Source organism: Trichophyton verrucosum, assembly GCF_000151505.1.
Source record: "Trichophyton verrucosum HKI 0517 chromosome Unknown contig00345_1.f1.exp, whole genome shotgun sequence".
Classification (NCBI taxonomy): domain Eukaryota; kingdom Fungi; phylum Ascomycota; class Eurotiomycetes; order Onygenales; family Arthrodermataceae; genus Trichophyton; species Trichophyton verrucosum.
In genome coordinates this window covers 66,363-90,978 of record NW_003315417.1, presented here as the reverse complement: position 1 = coordinate 90,978, position 24,616 = coordinate 66,363, and the positions used below count along the sequence as shown (strand labels likewise).

At 50.1% G+C, this 24,616-nt stretch overlaps 7 protein-coding genes across 7 annotated transcripts; 3 read left to right on the top strand and 4 right to left on the bottom strand.

The window, feature by feature from the left end:
- Nucleotides 1–977: 977 nt before the first annotated feature.
- On the top strand, nucleotides 978–2,606 carry TRV_04369 (MFS transporter, putative; the record flags this gene model as incomplete). The annotated part of the gene is made up of 1 exon (XM_003021476.1): nucleotides 978–2,606. One exon carries the CDS (start codon nucleotides 978–980, stop codon nucleotides 2,604–2,606), a length of 1,629 nt encoding a protein of 542 aa, XP_003021522.1.
- Nucleotides 2,607–2,835: 229 nt separating this feature from the next.
- TRV_04368 (uncharacterized protein) lies at nucleotides 2,836–6,029 on the bottom strand (the record flags this gene model as incomplete). Its single annotated transcript, XM_003021475.1, has 2 exons — nucleotides 2,836–5,774; nucleotides 5,834–6,029. The coding sequence occupies 2 exons, from the start codon at nucleotides 6,027–6,029 to the stop codon at nucleotides 2,836–2,838; spliced, it is 3,135 nt and encodes a 1,044-aa protein (XP_003021521.1).
- A 931-nt stretch (nucleotides 6,030–6,960) lies between these two features.
- Nucleotides 6,961–7,242, bottom strand: TRV_04367 (uncharacterized protein; the record flags this gene model as incomplete). The annotated part of the gene is made up of 1 exon (XM_003021474.1): nucleotides 6,961–7,242. The coding sequence occupies one exon, from the start codon at nucleotides 7,240–7,242 to the stop codon at nucleotides 6,961–6,963; it is 282 nt and encodes a 93-aa protein (XP_003021520.1).
- A 705-nt stretch (nucleotides 7,243–7,947) lies between these two features.
- Nucleotides 7,948–10,689, top strand: TRV_04366 (acyl-CoA oxidase, putative; the record flags this gene model as incomplete). Its single annotated transcript, XM_003021473.1, has 5 exons — nucleotides 7,948–8,047; nucleotides 8,124–8,770; nucleotides 8,843–9,216; nucleotides 9,273–9,942; nucleotides 9,997–10,689. 5 exons carry the CDS (start codon nucleotides 7,948–7,950, stop codon nucleotides 10,687–10,689), a joined length of 2,484 nt encoding a protein of 827 aa, XP_003021519.1.
- A 453-nt stretch (nucleotides 10,690–11,142) lies between these two features.
- TRV_04365 (GPI anchored protein, putative) lies at nucleotides 11,143–12,405 on the bottom strand (the record flags this gene model as incomplete). Its single annotated transcript, XM_003021472.1, has 2 exons — nucleotides 11,143–11,834; nucleotides 11,949–12,405. 2 exons carry the CDS (start codon nucleotides 12,403–12,405, stop codon nucleotides 11,143–11,145), a joined length of 1,149 nt encoding a protein of 382 aa, XP_003021518.1.
- Nucleotides 12,406–13,376: 971 nt separating this feature from the next.
- TRV_04364 (uncharacterized protein) lies at nucleotides 13,377–16,839 on the bottom strand (the record flags this gene model as incomplete). The annotated part of the gene is made up of 3 exons (XM_003021471.1): nucleotides 13,377–13,429; nucleotides 13,541–16,562; nucleotides 16,654–16,839. 3 exons carry the CDS (start codon nucleotides 16,837–16,839, stop codon nucleotides 13,377–13,379), a joined length of 3,261 nt encoding a protein of 1,086 aa, XP_003021517.1.
- Nucleotides 16,840–18,045: 1,206 nt separating this feature from the next.
- Nucleotides 18,046–21,780, top strand: TRV_04363 (uncharacterized protein; the record flags this gene model as incomplete). The annotated part of the gene is made up of 3 exons (XM_003021470.1): nucleotides 18,046–18,314; nucleotides 18,452–18,969; nucleotides 19,037–21,780. The coding sequence occupies 3 exons, from the start codon at nucleotides 18,046–18,048 to the stop codon at nucleotides 21,778–21,780; spliced, it is 3,531 nt and encodes a 1,176-aa protein (XP_003021516.1).
- Between the last annotated feature and the right edge of the window lie 2,836 nt (nucleotides 21,781–24,616).

The window sequence follows — 24,616 nt, the reverse complement described above, 5'->3', positions numbered from 1 at the left end:
TGCCACATGGTATTACGGGAGCTTGGAGCTAGGTATCCTTCCAATTTTTGGCAACTAATAGTCATGATACTCTTGATCCTGCGAGGCTGGGACTAGTTGAGATTCGCAGCCAGTAAGATTCTAATACGCTAACTAGTTAGTTATGCAAGTGCACCACCTTTTGTTGTTGATTCGAGACCAGGACGAAAAAGCAACCGAAGGCGCTCACACCCTCCGGGTCCTAAACCCATTATCGTTAATTCACCGTCTGAGAACCAACAGGAAATCTCGGCCTCGGTAACCTGATAGTTACTGAAGACACAGATTGTACGTGCACAGCTTTGTTTTATCGGTGTTTGGGCCGGGAAAAAAAAAAAAAAAAAAAAAGGATTATTAGTAGTGGCATGAAACGACCGGTTGGTTCATCAAGCAGACTAATTGCCAGGGGTTGTGGCGTCCAAACCGTTCCCCTCAATCTAGAAATACTTCCAGCATCCATCAAGAATGACGGAACACCAACTACTTGTTAGCAGCGGTTGACGCTCAAGCAACACCTTATGGTAATCACTGGAATGACAGTCACAATAATTCCGTTCTGACAATGTAGGGCATGTTCAGTCTAGGCAACTCGAACCCCTCAAATGTGTTAATCAGCTTCAACAACTCGCTCGGCCAGTCAGCAGGATGAATACGATAACTGCCCCCACAGTTCCGCTTAGACGGCACTGAACAGCCGTTTTTCGTGCTGTGCCATTGCCGGATAGTCATTCCGGCGCGAGTAATAGACAAGATATGACTGCTTTTTATACTGAGGAGATGGCTGCATTTCGGGAATGGCCTTGCGCCCGTTCAGACAATCAGTTATACATCAGCAACTTCTTGCCTCTGCCTTAAAGACGAGCTGAGAGAGAGAGAGAACTCTGCCTGGATCAAGGCTCCTCGGCGAATAGGGTTGCTTAGTTATTCCAAAGCTCTTCTTACTTCCCATTTTCTCGAAGATGGGAAGAGGTTCAGAAGTACATCATAACAGCGGGAATGCTACACATCAGATAGAAGATGGAACAACTCAGCGAGGCAAAAAAGGGCCAGGTTGCGATTCTATCACCAGGTCGGATGGAGACTTAAGCGATAAAGGAGCAGAAGATATCCCCCCAGAAGGAGGATATGGCTGGGTTTGTGTTGTTTGCGCTTGTCTCATCAACGCCAACACCTGGGGCGTGAATAGTGTAAGCTCCTTTATTCGTTTTATGTCCACCAAGAGGTGTGCTATACTAATTTATACGCAGTCATACGGTGTCTTTCTCTCATATTATCTAGAAAATGGTATATTCCCAAATACAAGCCCGATTGAATATGCGTTCACTGGCGGCTTGAGCATGTCATGCTGCCTTCTTATCTCTCCCTTGGTGACCCATATGGTACATTTATATGGCAACCGAGCAGTCCTTAACTTTGGCGTCATTCTCCAGACGCTTTCTTTCATCGGAGCGTCCTTCGCAACACAAAAATGGCACATATTTCTCTCACAAGGTGTATGCTTTGGTTTTGGAATTGGTGTTATTTTCGTCTCATCAGTGAGCATAATACCCCAGTGGTTCCGGTGCAAACGAAGCATTGCCAATTCTCTCGCAGCTGCTGGCTCTGGTATAGGAGGACTTTCATATTCCCTGGCTGCGGGCTCACTCATTCCTAAAGTTGGGCTGGGATGGACCTTTCGTGTCTTGGGGCTATGTTCGTTTGCCATAAATTTGGTCGCCTCCAACCTGATGCGGGACCGGAACAAAGCGATCGGCAGCAAATACCGTGCCTTTCACTTTCCACTGCTTAAACGACCAGAATTTCTTTTCCTCCAGGCATGGGGTATGCTTTCACTGCTGGGATATGTTGTCATTCTTTTCAGTTTACCCAACTTTGCTCTTTCAATTGGTCTCTCCCAGAAGCAAGGCAGCATTGCTGGTGCTCTACTGAATCTTGGTCAAGCCCTTGGGCGGCCTGTTGTCGGACTTGTCAGTGACAGATATGGACGGCTTAATATGGCTGTCTTGTTCACCGTCTTCTGCGGTTTTCTCTGTCTAGCTGTCTGGATACCGTCGTCGAACATGGGTGTGCTCTCCTTCTTTGCCGTCATAGTAGGTACTGTGGCCGGCACCTTTTGGACAACCATCGTTCCGGTCTGTGCAGAAGTAGTTGGTATGCAAGAACTCCCAGGGGGTCTAAGTATTACCTGGGTAGCTATGGTGCCTGCAACCACTGTGGCTGAACCCATTGCTCTTGTCCTTAGGACAGGGTCGGGCTCGACAGGCTCATATCTATATGCGCAGGTCTTTGCTGGGCTCGTATATGTTGTTGCTGGACTGTTCTTGTTAGTCGTCCGCGGCTGGAAAATCGGTGATAACGAGAGGATCGAAAGGGTGGCAGCCACCAATACCCCTGCAACCGTGGTATCTACCCCGGTTTTCACAACCATCCCTACTGCTACAATGGGTGATCCCCTCACTGGCTGTGCAACGGTTGAACGAGTGATGAGCCGTCCTGATGACGCTAACTGTCCGCCTACTGGCGCAGACGTGAAAATTTGGTCACCTCTACCACTAACTCGGCGAATGGTGGCTTGGAAACTAGTCTAAATTAAAAAAAGGAAGAAAAAAGAGGTCCACTGCATATCGGATACCGGTTGTTTTTCAGTGCAAGGCTTTTAAGAATCGAGTGGCTTGGGCGTTTATCTATTCTAATTTTTGGTGACAAAGTACATTTAATGCCATTACGAATAACTAAGTGAATGGCTAATGATTTAGATGCATCAGTCGTAGTAAATTGGCGGAGTAATATGATGCATGATACACTTACAAAAATATATCATGCCTTCTCTAGAATCAGGACTCGCACTCTCCTTTTGCCTGCTCCACGTCCCTTTTCTTCCTTGACGGAACTAACATTAACCTTGACTTTATCAAATAATTCAACAACCATACTCTTCGATGTTGACGGCGACTTGGTCTCTTCATCTCCCTCATCCCCTTCTTTCTCCCAAACCTTAAGGGAGTATTGCTCATTGTCGAACTCGCTTTCTCTCCTGGCAGCTAGCTGCTTGCTTGCACTCGGATCAAAGACCTTTGCTTGCTGCCCATCCAAAACGAAGTCTTCTAGTCGGACAACTCCTTCGATGCCAAACCGTGGAATGAAGACAACAACGCCGTTATCAAACACACGCATCACGTAGCCTTCTTCATCTACACCTGGAGCGACGTCAGAGCCGAGACGCTTGGCTTCCATCTCACCCCTGGCCTTCAGCGCTTGGCCAACATAATATTCTATACTGGCTCGGCCGGCAAACTGGGCATTTCTATGCCTATGGTTGATATTCTTGCAAATATCTTCTAGCTTGCTTCGAGTAGTCAGTCCTTCACCAGCAGAAGCTCCTGGTCCCTCATAGCCGATGGCGGCAGCCAGCTGTCGATGAACAACAAGATCAGCATATCGTCGAATAGGCGACGTAAAATGGGTATATATTGGCGAAGCAAGTCCATAATGTCTGAATTCGGATTCTGAATGTGCCCCGGCGCAGAAATATTCTGCGGAAGTCATGCATCGTGTAGCTAAGATACGAATGAGAGTGTTGAAAAAAGGATTTCTCTCGTCAACGCATTTGTCTAGGGAATTAGCTAGAGCTAGTGAGCTAGACACATCGAGTGTCAGATTGCGCTTTTTCGAAAGCTGGGTTATTAGCTCCTCGAAATTTGAAGGCGGTGGTGTAGCATGTCTTCGCAGAAGGGCCGTCTGAGGGAACGATTCATAGATCCTGGCGGCTACCGAGATATTGGCGAGAAGCATGAACTCTTCAACGAGGCTGTTTGTATCTAAAAGAGCCTTTGTCTTGACATCTGCAACAGGGTCAGAGAGTTCCGAGTCTGTTTCAATGCGGACCTCTGGGGAGGCAAGGTTTAGTGCTCCCGCGTCCATTCTCTTCTGTCGAAGCAGCTTAGACAGCCGGAGGAGGGTACGCATACTTGCTGTTAGGTCGTCTGTTTTCGACTGATCATCAATACGCAATTGAGCCTGTTCATAACTGAATGCCTCGCGGGAAAAGATAACGGACTTGGTAAAACTCGAAGACACAACCTCTGCGTCGGGAGTTATTTCCCACAACACGGAAAATGCGTAACGTTCAACGTGGGGCTTAAGAGAGCAGAGATCGGTTCCAAGTAGCATTGGAAGCATGTCTATTCGCTTGTCTACCAGATAGACCGTTGTTCCTCGCATGCTAGCCTCTGTATCCATGGCATTATTTGGACGCACAAAGTTGGAGACGTCTGCGATATGAACACCGACTTCAAAGTTACCATTTGGTAACGGCCGGGAGTGAAGTGCATCATCAATATCCTGACAACCGGGCGGGTCAATACTGCAAACAAGTAAATCCCTCAAGTCTTTCCTGTCATTCCATCCAGGGTCTGACATGTCCTTCGGAACCTTCCAATCATGGCCCTCCGGCGGTAGACAATCCAGAACTGTCTGAGGAAACGGTCTGTATTGCACGTCATACTCCAACAAAAGTGCCTCTGTCTCAGCGCCCTTGGTTTCTACCTCTCCCAGGGATCGCACGAAGTGACCCACGGGATATCGAGAATCCCTATCCCAGGCATCTATTGTGATCAGTATTCTCTGCCCCATAAGCTCGTTTGCTTGTCGAGTTCTTATTCTTATCTTAGGCACTCGTTTGTCCATGGGAATCACGAAGACAGTCTGTTGGCGTCGACCGGCCGACGAAGCTTGCGAGCTAGATGACCCATCAATGTGCCCAACGTATTGTCGCCAGTTTCTCTTGATGATACCGACCACCTTTGCGGTTGGCTGCGGGCGGCTTTCAGTTCCTGTCCCATGAGCTTTCCGGACCTCCTCCTGTAGAGCTTTCCTCTCACGCTCTGTCACTACAGCCTCGTTTTCTTCAGCTTCGGGATTATCATCTTTTGTTAAAGCTTCCTCATCAATGATTTTAGAGGAGGGTGTTTTCCACTGATCCTTGGGCAGTACCTCAACAACAACGATATCTCCAGAAATCGCCCTGTTGCTGTTATCTCTTCCTAGAATGAGGAGTGATTTCTCAAAAGCAGGGACATTCACGCTACCCTCTAGATAGTTATAAGGAGAGACATTGAATATCCCCTGGTGCAAAGTACCAGCTCTTATCAGTGTCATTATCTTTGACATAGAATAATAGGCAGAATATAACATCTCTCCCTTCTTTGGCTTAGCATCATGAGCCAATTTTGACTCATTGACCATGTCCAGTAGTCTGTCTGCATCTTCAAGCCCGGATATATATTCTGTCAAGGACAGGGCAACCACACCCTCTTCATCTGCCTTGGAACGGTTTCCCTTGTCATCTGTAATTACTACGATGGCAGGGGCACTTTGTTCCTTCTGGCTGCTCCTTGTGACCGCCTGGAGATGTTCTGTGTACCACTTTGCAGCTGTTCTCACAGCCCGGTCATTGCGGTCATTTATACTCTCCTCTGCACCTCTTCTGACATGGGTTTCCAGTCGGAATTCGTTAAAAAACAGGTAGTATCGTTTCTCTTCGCTCCTTATCAGAGATATTAGCCGGTTGTATAAAGGTAGAGACTGGTTCTTGAGCTCTTCTAGCACGGTCTGCAAAATGATAACATCATAAAAGGCACTTGTCTGCTCAAAAAGATCCATTGCATTAAGTAGAGCATTCGTGTCAGGAATCAAGTAATGGCCCTTTGGAAACCGCTTTGTACCGGCAGGCCTCTCTGAGAGAACGAAAGGTGTGACTAGGACGCAAAATCAGTCAGAAAATCTGCTATAACCGCGGGTGATAGGAGAATCCTACCAAAGCCATTGGCATCTGTCGGCGCATATGAAAGACATGCGGTGCATAATTTTGAGGAGCATGGAATATCTTGTCTAAGGTAGAGCTCCCGCACTATTTTCTGGACCTTGCCACTCTTTGTGGAACGAACAAATATTTTGCTGGAGACATTCGAGGCATGAGGGTTTGAGGAGTTGTTTCTTCGTAGACTCTTCATATTGGATGTGTAGATAGGAAGTCTCTGATATCAAAGGTTAACAAGTTTAAGTGGCATGAATTTTGCTTCTAGGCAAATAACTACCTAGTATAACCACGCCGGACTGTCGCAAGGGGTTAGATACGGCGGGTATGTAGAATCAGGTTGTCTCCCGCTCTGTGGTGACAATCCACGTCTTTCAATTAATTAATTAAATGCCAGCCAAAATAGCTTCGAGATAGTTGATAGCTAATTTTTGTTATCGTAGATCACGTGTTAACTGCGGCTTAGGCCATGGAGGTCAGCCAATCACGGGGAACTTGAATATTGCTGTCACTCATCGGGTACAGAGGGATAATCAAAGACGCTTGAGTATGTTAACAGACGGCTAACTCTAGCTATGCGAGTAGAGTGGCTTCCATTAGCCTGTCTATATAAGGAGGAAGTATCAAAACATTAGAGAAGATAAAGTGGATGTTCCGTTCCCGGCAGAAGAAAGGGTAATAAGATAGGGTAGTATTTCCCAGTACAGGAGAAACCGAAAGATAATAGGAAAGTAGGTAAGTAAAAAAGGATGGGAAGGGGGCATCTAGTTCTGTTCTAAACTCTTGAAGCCATCATCTGGTGTACCGTATTTTCCTCGAGGCCTTTTTTGCTTCCGACCGTTTCGGTCCCAACCAACTTTGTGCCGACAAACGACCCGCAAATTCCATTATCCTCCAGGGCAAAGAAGAAACAGGCATATATACAACAAGAGCAGTCGCAGCAACAACAACAACAATCAATCAATATCTAGAAACTGGGCAGATTCATATCCGGTTTAGAGGGAGGAAATCATTGTTTCTGGACTTTGTCGGGGTCCTCCAAGATACCTTCTTTTTCGAGTCTTCTTCGTGCCTCTTCCAGAGCCCATGTTTGTATCCTGATAATCAATTGGTGTTAGTAATTCCGGCTAAATAAGGAATATATGTAGATTGACATACGAGGTGTCTGGCTTGAAGACGTAGGCAATGCCGGCAACGAGGAAGCTTCCAAAGAAACCATAGTAGAAGATAGTCTCCCAGCCTTCCTTGACATATTTGTGACCTGGCTTGACGCCAAAGAGCCATCCAGTTGGTGGATCATAGTGGCCTCCGGCGCCGAGCAGTGACGTCCGGGTTGAGAACCGAGCATGTTGTGGAGTACGGAGCAGGCACCGCGAGCGGACAGGGAGGGAGAGAGCGCGCGCTGACATTGTCGTTGTCTTCAAGTATCCGTAGAGTGCCGGGTATATGATCTAAATTCGATGCAATGGGCTGCAATCAAGGCTGGACGGGGTGAGCAGCCAGTAGCGGGGAGCAGCTAGTTTAGATGAGGTCGGTTTTTTGACGCCGATTTTTTATCCCCGGTTCGGCCCCAATTGACGGATTCCAGGTAGAGAGCCGGTGCGGTCTTGAAACAGGGAAGCCTTTAAGAGACCATCCACGAGGAGGAAAAGCTGAGATATCGCTGGGACGCCGGCTTGCTTGCGGACCGAAAGTTGATGATAGCAGGCAAAACAACGAAATATCGAAATGACTTGTTGGACGTTGTCGCATTTTTGCGCTTTTCCCCTTTTGGCGTGTTGGCTTGGCGATGGCTTACCTAATATTATCGGGGTATAGTTTATCCGGAAGATGGACGCAGGGAAGGTAAAGCGAGGCCTGCGAGCTTTGATGCGGAAGGTGAGCCGATATCAGATCGTTAGCCCGAGACGCCGGCGAGCAGCAGCAATGGCAATATCAACAGCAGAAATGATGCATGAAAGATCAATTGTGAGTGTTCTTAGTTACGCTACAGGCCATTCTATATTCCCATGCATCCTGTACATATGCTTCCACTGGTAGAGTAGGACAACTGACTGTTCGCCGCTCCGTATAAAGATGCAGACCACCCGACAGATCTCCGAACCGTTAACGTCATGCATGCGAAGCTCGGTGCAGGGAAGAAGCTCGTGATGAAGAAGCATTGCGCTAGAGACTTCCAGCGCCTAAAACCTCGCCGGATGGTCTTTTCCTTGCGTCCGTCCCCTGCAGGCGTGTTAAGGCTTCGCTCGTCGCCGGAGAAAAAGAAAAATAGGGGGGCGCTTATGCTTAGCTAAGCCACTTTCTACCTCGGCATCTTTTTTTCGTCTTCCTGGAGCTTCCGCTTATCGTGAAATCCCAAAGATTCGCCCAGGAGACGCAGAAGAGGAGCCGGCATCTTGTGATCAAAAGGCGTTGCTCGTCTCTTGTCTTCTGGTTCTTATATCTGGGTCCTCTCTCCCTCGCTCCCTCCTCCCCCAGTTTCTTCCTTTTTGTTTCCCCAGCTCCCCAGCTTTTGTCCGTTCCCTTGCTTCACTCTACTTGCTGTCCGAACTCCTTTTTATATATATCATCACCATGGTCTCTTCTCCGGACTGGGTGAAGAAGCTGGCCCCAGCTGGCCCTCAGGGCTCGGAACTCCTCAAGCATGAGAGAGGTCAGTCCAATATCTCCGTTGATAAGCTGGCAGAGCTGCTGCATACCAAAGAAGTGCTTGAGAGACAGGACCGTATCCTTTCCCTCATCCAACATGAAGAAGTCTTTGATAAGTCCCAGAACCACTCTCTTGGACGAGTTGAACGGGTCAAGAAAGCGCTTGCACGGGCAAAACGGCTAGAGCAGCTGAAGAGGCAGCATAACTGGTCCGAGGACGACTTTATCATGGCCAACAACCTGATCAGTGAACCAACTCCATACGGCCTCCATGCATCCATGTTCCTGGTAAGACGAGATCAATTACCCCCCTATATGTATATTTACTGCCAATTGCGCTTTTTCTAACTGGATGTTTAGGTCACCCTCCGAAATCAAGGCACCCCAGAGCAGCACAAGCTCTTCTTGGAGCCAGCTGAGAGATATGAAATCATTGGATGCTACGCTCAGACTGAGCTTGCCCATGGTTCAAATGTCAGAGGCCTCGAGACCACTGCTACCTGGAATCCAGAGGACAAGACCTTCACTATTCACTCCCCGTCCCTGACTGCGGCGAAGTGGTGGATTGGTTCACTTGGAAGAACTGCCAACCATGCAGTTGTCATGGCCCAGCTTTATATCAACGGGAAGAACTACGGACCTCATCCATTCGTGGTTCAAATTCGAGATCTCAAGACTCATGAGCCACTTGAGAACGTCCACGTTGGTGACATTGGCCCTAAATTCGGCTACAAGTGAGTATACTCTGCTTTCTTACTACTGGAAGTTCTGGTTGGTTGACATCTCTTAGCACCATGGATAATGGATTCCTGCTCTTCAACAAAGTCAAGATCCCTCATATCAACATGTTGGCTCGCTTCTCCGGCGTCGACCCCAATACCAACAAATATGTTCGACCTGCCTCCCCATCTCTGATCTACGGCACACTTACCTGGGTCCGATCCACCATTGTCCTTCAATCTGGCGGTGTCCTTGCCCGCGGTGTTACCATTGCTACTAGATACTGTGCTGTCCGAAGACAGTTCCAGGACCGTGATGCTCCTGCAAACGCACCCGGCGACAACCAGGTCCTCGACTACAAGATGGTACAGATTCGCCTGTTCCCCTTGTTGGCCGCCACCTTCGCCCTACACTTTAGTGGCCGTGGCATGATGGCGCTATACAATCACAACCAGGCCATCATGAAGAAGTCTGCCAGCAACCAGGCAAGCGGCAGGGGTGCTGGTCCCGAGGAGTTGAACCCTGGTGCCGATCTCTTGGCCGATCTCCATGCTACTTCTTGTGGTCTCAAGGCCCTAGCAAGCACCATTGCTGCTGAAGGTTTGGAAGTCTGCCGTCGTGCTTGTGGCGGTCATGGATACAGCAGCCATAGCGGAATTGGACCCTGGTACTCTGACTACTTGCCCAACACTACCTGGGAAGGTGACAACTACATGTTGACCCAGCAGGTTGCCCGATATGTGAGTTTCTTTATATGCCCCTCAGCAGGGTTCAAATAGCTAACATATACATAGCTCCTTAAATCTGCCCGATCCGTCTTTGTCGGCAAACCAGCCAACAACGACACCTGTGCTATCCTTCAATCCTATCTCTCACGCCGCGAGACCGGTGCCGCTTTCGATATCCTCGAAAACGACGCTGATATCGTCGCCGCATTCGCCTGGAGAGCAGCCTACCTGACCTTCGAAGCCCTTAAGCACCGTGACGTCGAGAAGCGATCCTGGAACAGTCTCCTTGTTGACTTCTGGAGACTCTCCACTGCTCATTCTCAGTACCTTGTTGTCAAGAACTTCTACGAAGCTGTCTTCCCATCTGGCTCTTCTGCCGAGGTCGCTGCCTCCCTAGGAATCGACGAACCAACATTGGACGTCCTTCGAAAACTCTTCCGTCTTCACTCCCTACATACCCTCGAGCGTGAGTCGGCTGACTTCTTCACCTCCGGAGCCGTCACCACAAGACAGATTATCCTTACCCGCACTAAGGCTGTCATGAGGCTGCTTGACGAAATCCGTCCTCATGCCGTCCGCCTCGTTGATTCGTGGAAGTTCCCTGACTGGCAGCTTGATAGCTCCCTCGGCAGATTTGACGGAAAGGTTTACGAGGATTTGTTCCGCCGCGCAAGTGAAGAGAACCCTCTTAACGAGCTAACCTTCGATCCTTACCCAATGAGCAACACCTTGGTGAAGAATGAGAAGAGTAAGCTTTAATTGTCTTGCAAAAGTTACGGCTTCGATCTACCTAGTATTTCTTTTCCCCACTCTTGGTTGATATACCTTACTTATTATGGGCCTGCTGTTGTGTTCAAGTTCGATGTTTTATTTTTTTTGTTTGCGGTGGAGCATCTGAGGATATCTAGGATCTTCAGGATAGACAATCACTTGTCATAGAATTGGGGCGGCTACTATAGATTTGATAGAAGATACGCCCTAGACAGCGTTGTTATCTCTTTTTTTACTTGTTAATTCGGATATATCATTTCTATTCTTATCAATTTATATACTCTATCGTCATTCTCGCCGTGGCAGCATTAGACATACATTCGTATAAACGTAACTTTGAAGAAGAATGAGTGCAAAAAGACCAAATTCAAAGATTAGCCAAGTGAAAGAGGAAGCAGATATCAATCATCTTTCATCGCAAGTCCTTGTTTATATGCCCTCTCATAGCAAAAGGACGCATATAATCAAGCCTATCACCCACATATATATTGTTGGCGAAAGTCGACTGCCAGAATTTCCTGGCTGCGCTTTACCAATCACTGCGGTACCGATGTTAGTAGCTGAGGCAGTGCAACTAACTTCTCCGCATTGATATCCATTCGGACAACACCCACCCCCATCATTTGGTGGACAGCTCATCCATCCATCTGCACATCTCCTGGTAGCCGTAGCAGATGCTGAGTTGGGGGTAGTGTTTACAGGAATCACAACAGTGACTCCATTGCTTTCCACTGTGGTCAAAGATGCAGTGACTGGACAGGAGGTTGTTTCGCAATTTCGTCCTGTTTGGCAACATCCACCGCCATATACGGCACTGCAGGCATAAAATCCAATAGGGCACAGGTCCGGGATACTGGCAGTAGAAGTTGATGGGTTCGAAGTAGGACGGCCAGGTGGTAAAACTGTAGGCGCTGTTTCGGTTGTCGATGGAGGGGGTGGAGGCGGTGGTGCAACAGTCGTATGGCTGATAGTCGATATTGTTGTTATAGTTGATGATGGTAGTGTAATTATCACCGTAGTAGTCGTGACTAGCAGGCAGCCTTCAGCCACACATGTATATCCCGGCGTACAGCAACCACCACCTAAGTTGGCCGGACAGGTGGTATATCCTTTGGGACATGAGATGAGTTGACCTGAACAGTCCTGACCTCTGGGACAGCAACCGACGTCGCCTAATCCGGTGTCTTTTACGATTAGGCAGACATCCCCCGTTTGACAGCAGCTCTTTGGGCGATTTATGGATGTACATGGTGCACTTCCGGCCGGGCACTCAAAGCCTCGCTTTCCGAGAACAGACCGGCCAGCCACTGGTAGCGGATAGGAATGTAAGAGAAGCGGTGATCGAGCATTTAGCGGAGTTTTGTCTCTGGGACGTTCTGCATCTTCACCAGAAGAAACCATGCTATCGAGACTCCAGTAATGGCCAAAGAACTTTTGTCCAGGATCATCCGACATCTTCCGCACTAGAAACGGGTATTCTCCTTCGCCATGGTCACGTTTTGCTGGTATCACTCCATTTGCAGCTGAGCTGTTGTTGCTGGTGAAATCCCGGTCATCAAGGCTGTTCCCAGCCACCGCTTGCACTGGAGAGAAACAAACAAAAAGGACAAAAACAACCAAGAGATGAGATATGTCAAACATATGGCCTAGTATCGATGAACATCTCCGTCTTTGTTGTGTTACGCAGCTGCTTCTTCGCTGCATCTTGTGTGCGTGGATGTGTTTTAATTCAGCTGTACACCGCAAATCGACCGCGGTGCATGGTTTCGTCCCCAGCCCGGCGAAAAAGGATGTAGGGGAAACAAACAGAAAAACGCCACCAAGGTCCAGCTTTTAATTATATTATTTAATTTTTCTCGTCAACAAGCTCCAAGGGACTCTTTTATTCGCCGTAGACGTTTTGATGAAACAGCCGTGCGGAGACGGATTGACCCATGTTTAGGATCCCTGAAGAGACGAAGCCCAACTAAAATTGAGAGCTTCGGGTAGCTTTGATTGAGTGACGTCAGACCAATCTCAATATTTACATTCTCTCACCCAAAAGTGAACAGTCGAAGATTATGTGCATGACAGCAATTTCTACCGAAGGTGAACAAATGTACATCCAGAAAAAAAAGCCAAAGTTGAATAAACAAGGAGAGTTGATCGATCCATTCCCCCTTCGCGGTGGCCAATACGAAAAGATTATTTAACCAAGCCAGAATTTCCAAAACCAAGCAAGATATATCGACCAAGCAAGTATAAAATGAAGAGAGCAAACGGTAAACAATGAAATTGGGTATCGGACATGGGGAACTGAATCATCTCGTAAAGGTAACACGTACAATATAATAGACATGCGAGGAATGGGTAGGTAGACCATATATAGTCAGTCGGTAGGAGTGAAAGAAGAGAGACCAAATGGAAATGGGACAGGGAATAGGTGTAGTGTGATGAGTGAGTGGATCAATCATCGGACTAAAGAGAAAGCTAGAAAAGACTAAAGTAAAATGAAAAAAAAAAAAAAAAAAGGAGAAATCCAACGAAGTGATAGAACCCCTGGTATAGTGGGCGGCGCGGTGTGTCGCTTGCTGGGTGTATGCTATGGGCTAACAAAAGGGCGAGGCGGCGAGGTCAAGCGACGAACGGGCGTAAGGGTGAATGCATGGGTGGATAGGTGGAGGGTGCAGGATGGTTTAGGAGGAGAAGATGGCAGTGAGCCAGGAGGAGCGCTTTTTACCGGATGAAACTGAAGTCGTACAATAAAATATATCAGAACATAGCACTGTATATAGAACACACGGAGAGATACTGTCTTGCGTTGTTGTTTTTCGTTTTTATGCAGTTTGATCCGACATACCAGGTGTATCGGATAATCGATGGCCTGAAGAACGTCTATCAGACTGGTTGCCCGTAGAGTCACGTTTGCCACCGGCATGGGCAGCATCATCGTTAGTATCTGGGGCATCATTGTTCTCTTCGACATCATCGTTGGGCGGTGTGTGTTGGTCGTCTGCAGAGTTGGATTCGAGTTGCTCTGGCTCCTCATTTTCACCGTTGGCGGCAATCATCTCTGGTTCGGCTGGGAGAAGGCCCTGCATGCGCTCCCAGACTTCTCTTCGGATGCTCTCTTCTTTCTCCTTACGGACTCGTTCGAGCTCCTCGAAGCCGCCTGTACTCTTTAGCTTATTGGCGCCCACGAAATTGCTTAGTTCCTTTTGGAACTCGCCGCCTCGCCGGCTCTCTAGTTCTTTCTGGCGTGCCTTTTCGGCTCGCTCAATGGCCTCTAGGCGGGATTCGTGGTTGGGTTGAAGAGCACGAACTTCACCGAGCACGCTGTCCTTTGCATCGGCAGGATCGATGTTTGGGTTAAGAGTCCGTGACACGTTGCGCACAGCAATGTTGTTGGGGTTTGATCCCGAACTTTCAAGGGCTTGTTGTTTGGTAGCCTGCTCAACGAGAGCGAAAGTCTGCGTGGCCTTTTCGAGGTCGTCTTCTAGATCGACGGCGAGATCCTCTTGCATAGTCAGCTGGTCTCGCTCTTCGCAAACGAGTTGGAGTTCTTTCTCCCAGATCTTGGTCCAGATGGGTTTCTCGCGTTTCAGGAAGTCTTGCATCTTCTTGAGCTCCTTGGTCACCGCGCTGATGTCTCGGCCAACGGCCTCGAGCTGGCGTGGTAATGGTCTGACTCCACGAGTGACCACATCCTTGCGTAGGTCTTCAACAAGGTCTTGCAGGTCATCCACACGAGCAACCAGTTTCTCAGATTCATCAGCGAGTTCTTTCTTACCCGCCTGGACACGCGCGTGACCGGCGCCAGAGCCACCTTCGAACGAGGGAACGACTGCATCTACAGCCGCAGACTTGACCTGTTTTGCCTTGGCTCGGATATTTGCCATGGACGAGGTGATATCCGACGAGAAGGTCGAATAAGTCTGGCGGAGGGAGGCAAGGTCGTCACGTAGGGCTTGGATCTCAGCAGTTTTGCCTCCTGCGCCGCCAGCGACCGGTCTTGAGCCAGGAAGGGCTGCTGATATGCTAGCAGGAGTAGCAAGCCGTGATATCTCCTTTGAGGTTTCCTGCTGGCGGTCAATAAGGCGTTGGATCGAGGTGCCATGTCCGTCAATGACATCCCTGACGCTCTCGACGATGCTTCGAATGCCTCCAACACTCTCGTCAAAATGTTTTCTAACTTCGTCCAAAACCTCAACGTTAAGCACAAGGACGGATCTATCTTTGACATCCCGCAGGTCTTCGAGTTCATGACGAATACCGGAGACGGGATCTTGTATATATATCTCGGGCAGGTCTGCGCCGTTGCTATGGGTGTTCCACGCAAATTTTTCGATAAAAGCAAGCTGGAGCCGGGCTATGGTTAGGCCAGAGTAGCCCTCGGGAAGAACATACTTCTTTATTTTGCTCTTGTACTGCAGAAACAGGGTGAGATCTTTTGTTGGGGGCGGAGAGTGTTCTGGGGTATAGTCCGGTCTGTGGGACTGTAGAGGTGTAGAAGGAGACGGGAGAGGCTTATCTAGGTGGCTTCGAGGTATTGGAGCATGGCCATCAGCTTTTCTGTGCTCTTGTGGAGGTGACAATGAGTCCTGTTCGGCAATCTGGGGTAGACCTCCCGGCAATGAGGAGCCTGGAGCAGATGGGCTATCAAACTCTCTTTGGGATCGAAGCTTATCGGTTGGTGTTCTGGCTAAGGGGCTAGACGCCACGGACTCAGCCGCATTTGGATCTAGCTTAATGTGCGCCGCCGCGGCGTCGTGGCTAGCCGGAGACGCAGTTTTATCCAAGGAGGCGCCGGCAAGCCGATTTCTCGACCGTTGGCGGTCGTGCAGGTGGGGCCCTCGTAGACGGACGGCGTTCATGGACTCACGCACATCCTGACCCCGGTTTGGAATGGGCGAGTTCTGCGCTGGAGGTAGGACCGGGATGCCGCTGGGCGAGCCGCCAAGGTGTTTCTGAATCTGATAAGCAGAAAACCTGCGTGAAGCTCGCCTCTCGAGCTCGCCGCTTCTCTGTAGCATGCCGATGGCGTCGTTCTGCTTTGAAGTGGGAGGAAGAGGAGGCGGTGGGTGGGGGAAGTTATTTGCGTTATAAGAGGGAGACTCGGGCCGTTTGGGCTGCTGCTGCTGCTGTGTTTCTGGGTCGCCATGTGGCGGCACGACAGGCATGTTCTGCATTGTGAAGCTCGACAGTGAAGACGAGGTGGTGGCTGACGACTGGACGAGTGACCGTTGGGCCTCCTGCCTGCCTGCTTCCCGCTCAGAAAAGCTGGCCCCTGCAGGACGGTCACCCGGCCAGGGAGAAGGAGACTTGGTACGAGACGAGACGGAAACCTGGTCTTCATCATATGGCCCTCCTACTTGACGATGGCTGCCCATGGACCGTTTCTGGGGCGATTGTGTGGCAGTCGAGGAGGAATGTTCTAGACCTTGTTGATGGGGGGTTCCATCACCGAGTTCAAAGCTCCCGGAGCTTCCTTGCCGCGGAGGCAACGCTTTACCTTCCTTTGCCTGTCGAGACCGTAGCTTTGCCTGTTTCCTCTTGAGGCCGTGGAGGAGGTTGATGATGATATCTCGGATCTTGGGCAGGTATCGGTCAAGGCTCTGGGGCGAGGCATCCTGGCTGAGCGTATCCTCGAGGATGGTGCGTAGCAGGTCAGGCACGGGCCCCAGGTCAGCGGTGTCCATACCAATGGCACTGAAGGCCCGGCAGGCCAGGTTGAATTCGTACCCGAGACGCACGTATACATCAGAGACTTCGGTTTCCTTGGCCTGTTTTCGCGACCACTGCGTCAACATCTCAAGAAGCTGCTTCGTCGCTACCAGGAGATGCGTGACACTCTTTTCTATCTGCGAGAGCTGCTTGTCGGCCTGCAATATCGGTCGGTCAGTCAGTCACTCCAACCATTTTACACCCCCCTGGCGTATCCCCAGCCACCGTAAATAAATCAGCACTACTTACATTGCTTCTGGTCGACGAGGCCTTTGATGCCGACGAGACTCGGGCACCTGGCGCCTGGCTCGCGTCTCCCGAGCCCAGGACAGAGCCAGAAGACGAAGGCGATGTCTTGGAGTAGTGGCCCTGCTCGGAGCCAGGCGAGCGTCTGGGGGTAGCTCCTCGAGCCATGGCGGACGAGTATGTGTCCATCTCTGGAGGGAGTAAGCAAGGTATATAAACGGACAAGGCGATCTGCGAGGACGTCTATGGTGGATTCATGGGACCGTCAGGCGGAGGGACTCCCGTGGCCGGCTCTGGAGCGCTGCTGGCGATGCTTGCTGGCGATGCTGGCGGCTGGCAGTGGTGGCAGTGGTGGTGGTGGTGGTGGTAGTTAGTGGTGGATGCTGGCAGGGAGAGATAGATCAGGCCGCAAGACCTAGCCTGACGAAGCGCGGAAAAAGCAACGACCGCAAAAGAAAACAAGTCCAGCGCGAGGCTCCTCAGCTGCTCATCGCCCGTCCCGACTCGGCTCGTCCGGCTCTGTCTCTGGCCGTCTGTTCAGCGCTGTCTGTCTTGTCTGCGTCGCCTTTTTTCGCTTGTTATTTCGACAGTTGACGTCGAACGGGGGGAGGAGGTGATGATTAGCTAAGCAGTCACATGATGTGTATCGTGACGGTAATCCAAAGTTACGCCCTCCTGGATGGATGGTCTCCCCCTTTGGCCTTTGGCCACAGCGGACACTTGAGGCACTAGGACGCTGGGACACTGACAGGCAGAAGGCAGCCAGACGAGCACCGAAAAGCAGGGCAGCAAAGGCACAGGCAGACAGACAGTCGCCGGCATGGGAGGGATCTTCGGCCTGCTGCTCCGTCTAAAAGGCACCCTGCATGGCCAGCTGGCCGGGGAGCTCTGCTGCTGGTAAATAATAACTACTAAGGAAGACGGCGTATGGTACGGTCACGCCGCGCCCAGCCTTTTCCTCGCTCCAACTTTCGACTTCTTTTCTTCTTCGTCACCTTCAAACACAAACCAAAAACCGCAGACGCCAGCACCAACGAAAAACCCCCCCCCTCTAGGAAGAGACCGCAGACATCGGACTGCAGACACCGCAGAGACAGAGACTCCTCCGCTCCCGCAAGCCGGCCTCGTCGCACCTGACTGAGGCTGTTCTGCTTGCTGCGTCGCCCTGAGACCGCAGGGCCGCCGCTCCTAGTTCGCCAGCGGACAGCACGACGACCTCCTCCCTACGCCGGACAGCAGACGAGAGACGGCAGACAGACGGACGGTAGAAGACAAGAAGAGAGGTGAGAGAGGCCATCGTGTGGGTGTTTCTCTGCCGGCAGGCCGTTGTGCCTTTCTCCAGCTGCTGCTTTGCCGCCGGTCGACCCAGCTCGACTGCTGTGCGCTTCTTGAGGCATGGCGTCCACCGTCAATAATAATAATAATGTCAACTCTTTGCCCTCCAACGGAGCTGCTTCCACGCCGCTAAACTCCTCCGTTTCCCCAAATACAATGGCCTCGAGAGCTGCCGGGCGTCCCTCGTCCGGTGTCAAGGGACCAGATCTTAGTCGTCGTCAGTCTGGGAGTCCTGTCGATGGCGGTCAAAGGTGTGTGTCCTTTTTTTTTCTTTTCTTTTCTTTTTTTTTTTATCTTCAAATTTTTTTTTCTGGTCATTGTTTCAATCGGTATCCTGTTATCATTTTCTCTGTTTGATAATGCGTCTCAGCTTGTTTTCGGCTACTATATACTTATTATGTCATTTGCTTGTGATGTGCTACATAATATGCTGAGCTGTGCTGACATTTGATAGCAGAAGGCCTAGCTCTCAGAAAGCTTGGACTCAGAACATCAATCCAACTACACAAAAACCATCAAACGCATATCCACAGCAGAATGGAGCCGGTTCAGGGAGGAAATCTGTCGTCTCTCCCAGCCCGGCGTCCAAGGAGTCGTCTACTCCGGACCAGCACGCACACGACCGCCTTATCTTTCTTCTCACAGCCGCCATCGTACGTTCTCCTCCTCCTTCAAACTCCATTACTTACCAAGCTAACAGAACACAGGGAAGCAACGTATCCCTTACCATGAAAGACGGCGAGAAGTTCACTGGAATCTTCTCCGGTTCAACTCTAGAGTCTAATGAAACCATATTAATCCTCAAGATGGCCCGCCGTCCCCCATCAGAGTCGGATTCCGCACAATCGAACGGTGTCAGCCAGAATGAACCTTCATACGTTGGCTCTGGCTCAGATCACCAATTATTGATCGATGTTCAAGATATCACCTGCTTGGATATCCAATCGCTATCCACTTCTGGAGTGGTAGCCAAGGACCAGAATGGTATGTAAAAAGGCCGCTTCTCGAGTTTTAATCATTGTATACCTCTTCCGTACTAATAACGATACAGGTGCCTCTTCCGGCTTCCGCACAGACACAGATATCTCCGGCAATCAACCAGGCCGCGAAAGACAGCTGCAACGCTGGGAACCAAGCGGGACTGACGCAACCCTCGACTGGGCCCCAGAGAGCTCGGGAACTGCAGGATGGGACCAGTTCGAAACCAATGCTCGACTCTTTGGTGCCACATCAAGCTACGATGAAAATATATACACCACCCGCATCGACCGCTCAGATCCATCCTACAAACGCAAGGAAGCTGAAGCTGCTAGGATCGCTCGTGAAATCGAATCCGCCGATACAGATAACGCTCACATGCGCGAGGAACGAGGCCATGTCCACCAACAAGACGACACTGATGAAGAAGCAAAGTATTCCGGTGTCAGACGTGATGTCGTTGCTCCCTTGCCCACCGGACAGCCCAACAAGTATATGCCTCCTGCAAGACGACCTCCAACTGGTCAGCCAACTGTTCCCGGTGCTCCCGTTGACCCTGCTATCATCTCTGCCCAGCTCGCTCGTCCTGACAGCCAGACCAAAACTTCCACTCAGCCCAAGGATACCCCCGGAAAGGCCGTCACCCAGCAGGAGAAAGAAAAGGAAAAGGCTCCCGCAGCAGCTTCCAAGTCCACTGAGGGTCTCAAGACCGTTGCAAGCAACGGTGCAATCGAGGCAGAGCGCAAGGTCGCCGCGGCTGGTGCTTCTTCTCAGCCATCTGCCGCCTCATCCACTCCACGCACGGGCGGCGAGAACGCTGCCTCCAATGTTGAAACTGAAGTCCTTGATCATTTCCGACGATTTGCTAATGATGAAAAGATGAAACTTCAAGAACGACGACGCAACCAGGCATCGTATGACCGGACGATCAAACTGAACGAACTTATGAAATTCTCCAAGAACTTCAAACTAGGCACACCTGTCCCCAAGGATTTGGTCCCCATTCTTGCCAAAGACCCTAGCAAACAGGAAGAGATTATCGAGCGTGCAAAGAGACAACATGAGGAAAAGAATGCTGCCATGCCAAACAAACCATCCACTGGCACTCCTGCTACATCGACTGGCTCTACCAACGTGACCGCAGAGGCAAAAGCAACTTCCCGTAACTCTGGAAGTTCTCGGTATGAAGGCGGAAACGGTCTCCCTGGAGCAACTCCTGACCGTCAAGGCGGTTATGGGCGTGGTGGTGGACGTCAAGGTTATACCCCCATGGGCCCTCATGGCGGACGCCAGCTTCAACATCCAGGAGGTCACTCAGGGCGTGGTGGCCCAGGTTTGCTCAGCCACCGGTTAGTCGAGATCCAGCAACAACGCAAGGGTGCAAACATGGGCAATTCTCCTGCACCATTGCCCACCCAAGATGCCCGCATGCAACAGCATCAACAACAGCAGCAGCAGCCGCCACCACCACCACCACCAACCGGCTCTGCAGCGGAACAAGGACCAAGCAACGGACCTCCAAAGGCTGCAACTCACACGCCTACGTCTTCTTCTGCGTCAACCAAATTCAACGTTCGTGCCATGGAATTCAAGCCTAACCCGGCCGCCAGCACCTTCACCCCTGCCAGTGCGGCAGGTGGTTCTTCCGCCGCTACTCCTGTGAACACTCGACCTCAGTCTGTTCCAAGAGCTACGAGCCCAGCAGCCTTCTTTGGCTCTAAGAAGCCTCGACCAACGTCTGAGCGCCCTTTGATCGTTAATGGCTTCAACCCTGTAAAACGCATGAAGAAAGAGGCTACTGACGCCGGGTCCAAGGACTATGCCTTTAACGGAGGCATTCCGCCAGCCTACAGAACTGCTCCTACCTGGGATGTCTCTGCCATTAACGAGAAGAAGACCTATGCGGACATGTTTAAACCCCCAGTTGTCGCTGCATCTGCTTCTCCCCAATCCCGAGCTTTGAATGCTCAAATGCCTCACCAGCAGCAATTGCCCTATCATCTCCAGCATGCAACACACACTATGCCGCCACAAGCCGCACCACCAACCCATCTTATCCCTCCGCAACAGCCTCCTATGCATTATGATGATCACCATCGTATGCAAATGTCTGCATCGTCATCTCAAGTGTTTCCATCCCCCCGGCTGCAGCACAGCACCCCCATGGCATACCAGCACTCTGTTGGACCACACAATCAGATGGCCATGCATGGTGTGCCTCCGTACTACCCTCAACCCGGACATGTGCGCCATTATCCTACTGGACTGCAATTCTCTAACCCGCCCACAGCTGCTCCTATGATGGCTCAGACTTCGAACGGTCCATACATGAACATGCCACCGCAGAGCATGACTCCGTATAACCCTCCCATGCAGATGTTTTCTCCTAACCCTGGCCATGCCTATCCGCAGCACGTCCCTCCAATGCAGACACATAGCGGGTACCCAAGCCCAAGTCGTGGGGCACCCATGATGATGCACCAGGGCTCCCAGCAAGGACCTCCCCCTCAGCCCATGATGCCGATGAACGGACAGCAAGGACAAGGCTATTACCCTCCCCAACAACCTGGCCATATGCCCCCGATGCGTCCTGGCCACCATCAGCAACATCCTCACTTTGCCTCTAGTCCGCACCAAGCCCATAACTACCCCCACCATCAATACCGTAGTCAAACCCAAAACAACAATAACAGTAACAATAACAACTTCAATCAAATACCTCATGGGCCTCCACCTCCCATGCAACCGCAAGGCGGCCAGCCTCCCGGCCCTACCCCAAGTGTCCATCCAACCGAAGCCCCTGAAGAAGTCAAGTGAAAGCCACACTTTCTCCACCACTCTACTTCTTAAGCTGAGGTCGAGGATTGGCGGTGTAACGCACCATTTGTGTCGTTCGTTTACTTCCATGATCCTCTATTTCTGGACAACTGTGACTCGTGACAAGTGAAATATAGACCACTCGATTTCTATCCCTTTTTTTCCTTAACACGCTACCTATATGTACGGTCATCTCTATCAACCTCAACTGTCCAAGGTCACAGTCGCTTGCCACCCGCCTGTACCGCACGGTGCCGTACATACCACAATTTTACTGGACCCCCAATTACCACAACAAGGCATACTTACCTGGGTGTCTCGTTCGCTTGTCAAGGCTCACGCTATCGGCTTCACGGGTAGGCACTTCTTGTATCTTATCACAACCCCGCCACTGTATGCTAATCGGACTGAATAGGTGTCTGGCCGATTCTACATTTATCGAGTATGAAGATAAACTGACGGATACAAACTTTACTCTATGCCTTTGGTGTATACATTGACTGAATCTTTGTCGCCAAACAGCCTGCTATGCTTCAGCCACTGTTATATGCATAATCTAGACCAATTTTGCAACATGTCTCCGGCCTTTCCTTGATCACTCGGTCAGCATCGAACATCCGGAAATGGCGAAGACATCCATCATAATGGCTTAGCGATATTATCAACATTTCATCAGGCACCCATTAGTCCTGCATGGCTAGCTAGCTATCATGCCAACTTACATGCAGTTATCCAGCCGACGAAGAAGAAAGAGGTGTGGCCGAATCAATGGGGATGCGGCAAGAGAGGAAATCGTTTAGGGGAGGAAGGGGAGTTGACGAATGATTTTCCCATGTTTTTCATCTGTTCTTCTTTTCTTATTATTTTTCTTTTCCTTTGTTTCTTTCGTGACATGACCATGACACTTTTCGGGCTTCAGATTTTCAAGTTTCCAGTGTGGGGAGAGAGTGGCAGCAAGATGATGTGAATGAAGCTTGAGGACTACTCGAATGGAGTGATGATGAGGAAGGGAAAGAAGCCAGCAGGGGCAGAAGAAGTGAGGTTTTACTATTACTGATTTTGGGATTATTCATATTCCCGTGGATGTTACGACTTGACGGTAACTGAATTAGGAGAAGTAGTTTTATTGAATGGTCATGTTTTCATACTAATATGGTCCTAATAATACCTCATGGTAATTTTCACAATCCGCAGTTGCGAAGCCATTCTGTCGACGAAAAGCAAGAGCAAAACCTATGAATAAGTCACGTTAGCTAGCCGTACTCGTGATTGAAAGGTAGTTAGCCGGAAAATGAAACATCGGGAAATGAATATGAATCTCCTCAGGTCTTTTCAGTTATAATTCCACATCATTCTTGCAAAGACATGGCTATCAGCTCCCAGAGACACCCTCCGGAAACGTGAATCTAAACACAGGCCGTGCCGAGAAGGTCCATCTCAAAATCAACGCGTTCCTACTCGTAGATATGACCTCCACTGCTCCTGGTTTCCGAGGGCAGCAAGCTGTATCGGAGTCAAGCCAAGAGCCAAAGTCCCATTACATGAGCGTATGTTGATTGGATTTTTTATTTTTTATTTTTATTTTTTAGAATTTGTCAACCACTGCCATTAGCTCCTGTGTCCTCACGGCGGAGAAGCAGACCAGGAGCTCCAGATAGCGGCAATTGTTCATGTATGCCGTATTGTGGGCACCGTACTCAGGAAGGGGAATCATTGGATTGCAGCTGAGGATAGCAGGTTGCGTAGTCTCCCTCATTGAAAGAATGCATGAGGACACCGGGGGTGAGAAGCACGAAGACTTGTCTGAGGCACAGCTGCTTGATATCGAGTTGGCTTCCAGTCCGGTCGTTCGGAAACCCGTTTCCAGAGAGGCAGCAAGGGAACTGACAACACGTCTGTCTTTTTTGTCCAAGTCTGACCTTTTACCAGGTTCGCATCATAGGAGATTGAGGCGTGTATATATGAGATATATGGCGGAGGTGTAAGGGGTGATCTTACCTGGACAAGCTCATATCAACATGACTTCACCTTCCTTTGCAAAGGTGTATGTATGTATGGATAGCTAGTGGGTACGGGTATTTTCATTGGGTATATGCTCCCTATCTTATGGCACACTTGGGTTGCCACCAGGTGCTCGTTCGAAGGCGTCTTATGCTAATGTCGATGGAAAATGGCGAAAAAAAGCTGATGTTGAAGTTGGCTGTTAGTTAGCTTGAAACAAGGGCGCTAGACCGGATTTGGAATGGTTCCCAATCTCTCCTTTTTTTTCACTTGCTGTCGCTGTTAGTGGAATCAAAACAAGGGCAAAGCCAACCGATTGTCTGCACTAGCCAGAAGACAGGCTGTCGCAGGTGGAATGGAGTTTCGACCTGCCATTCGGCATCCACATAAACAAACGGGGCTAAACGCCGAACTGCAGCATAGGGACATTCGTTAAGGCGCGCAAGCTGCATTATCGGATACGCGGGAGCAAAAGGCGCCTGATGCGCCATGGTCCTTGAGCTTAAGGTATTGGGTTAGCAGTCGTTGAGATCCGGGAGATCATAGTCTGATCATAGTCTGTCCATCTTCACGGCGAGTCCAGCAGTTTGATTCCATCGGCATGCCGGACGGAAGGGCTCCCCACTTGGCGGCCGGCCTGAAGGAAAATCATTCGGAGGCGGGGATTAAGCTTACCTACCTATCCTGTTTGGTCTAGCGCAAACGGTCGATCAGATTGCTCATCCGACCTATCAGATGCAGAGTTGGTGGCGAAATCTTCTCATTGGCCTGATGTTCTAAATTTTGAAACCTAAAACTAACGACACCTTCACCCAGCAAATTATTATTGCAAACA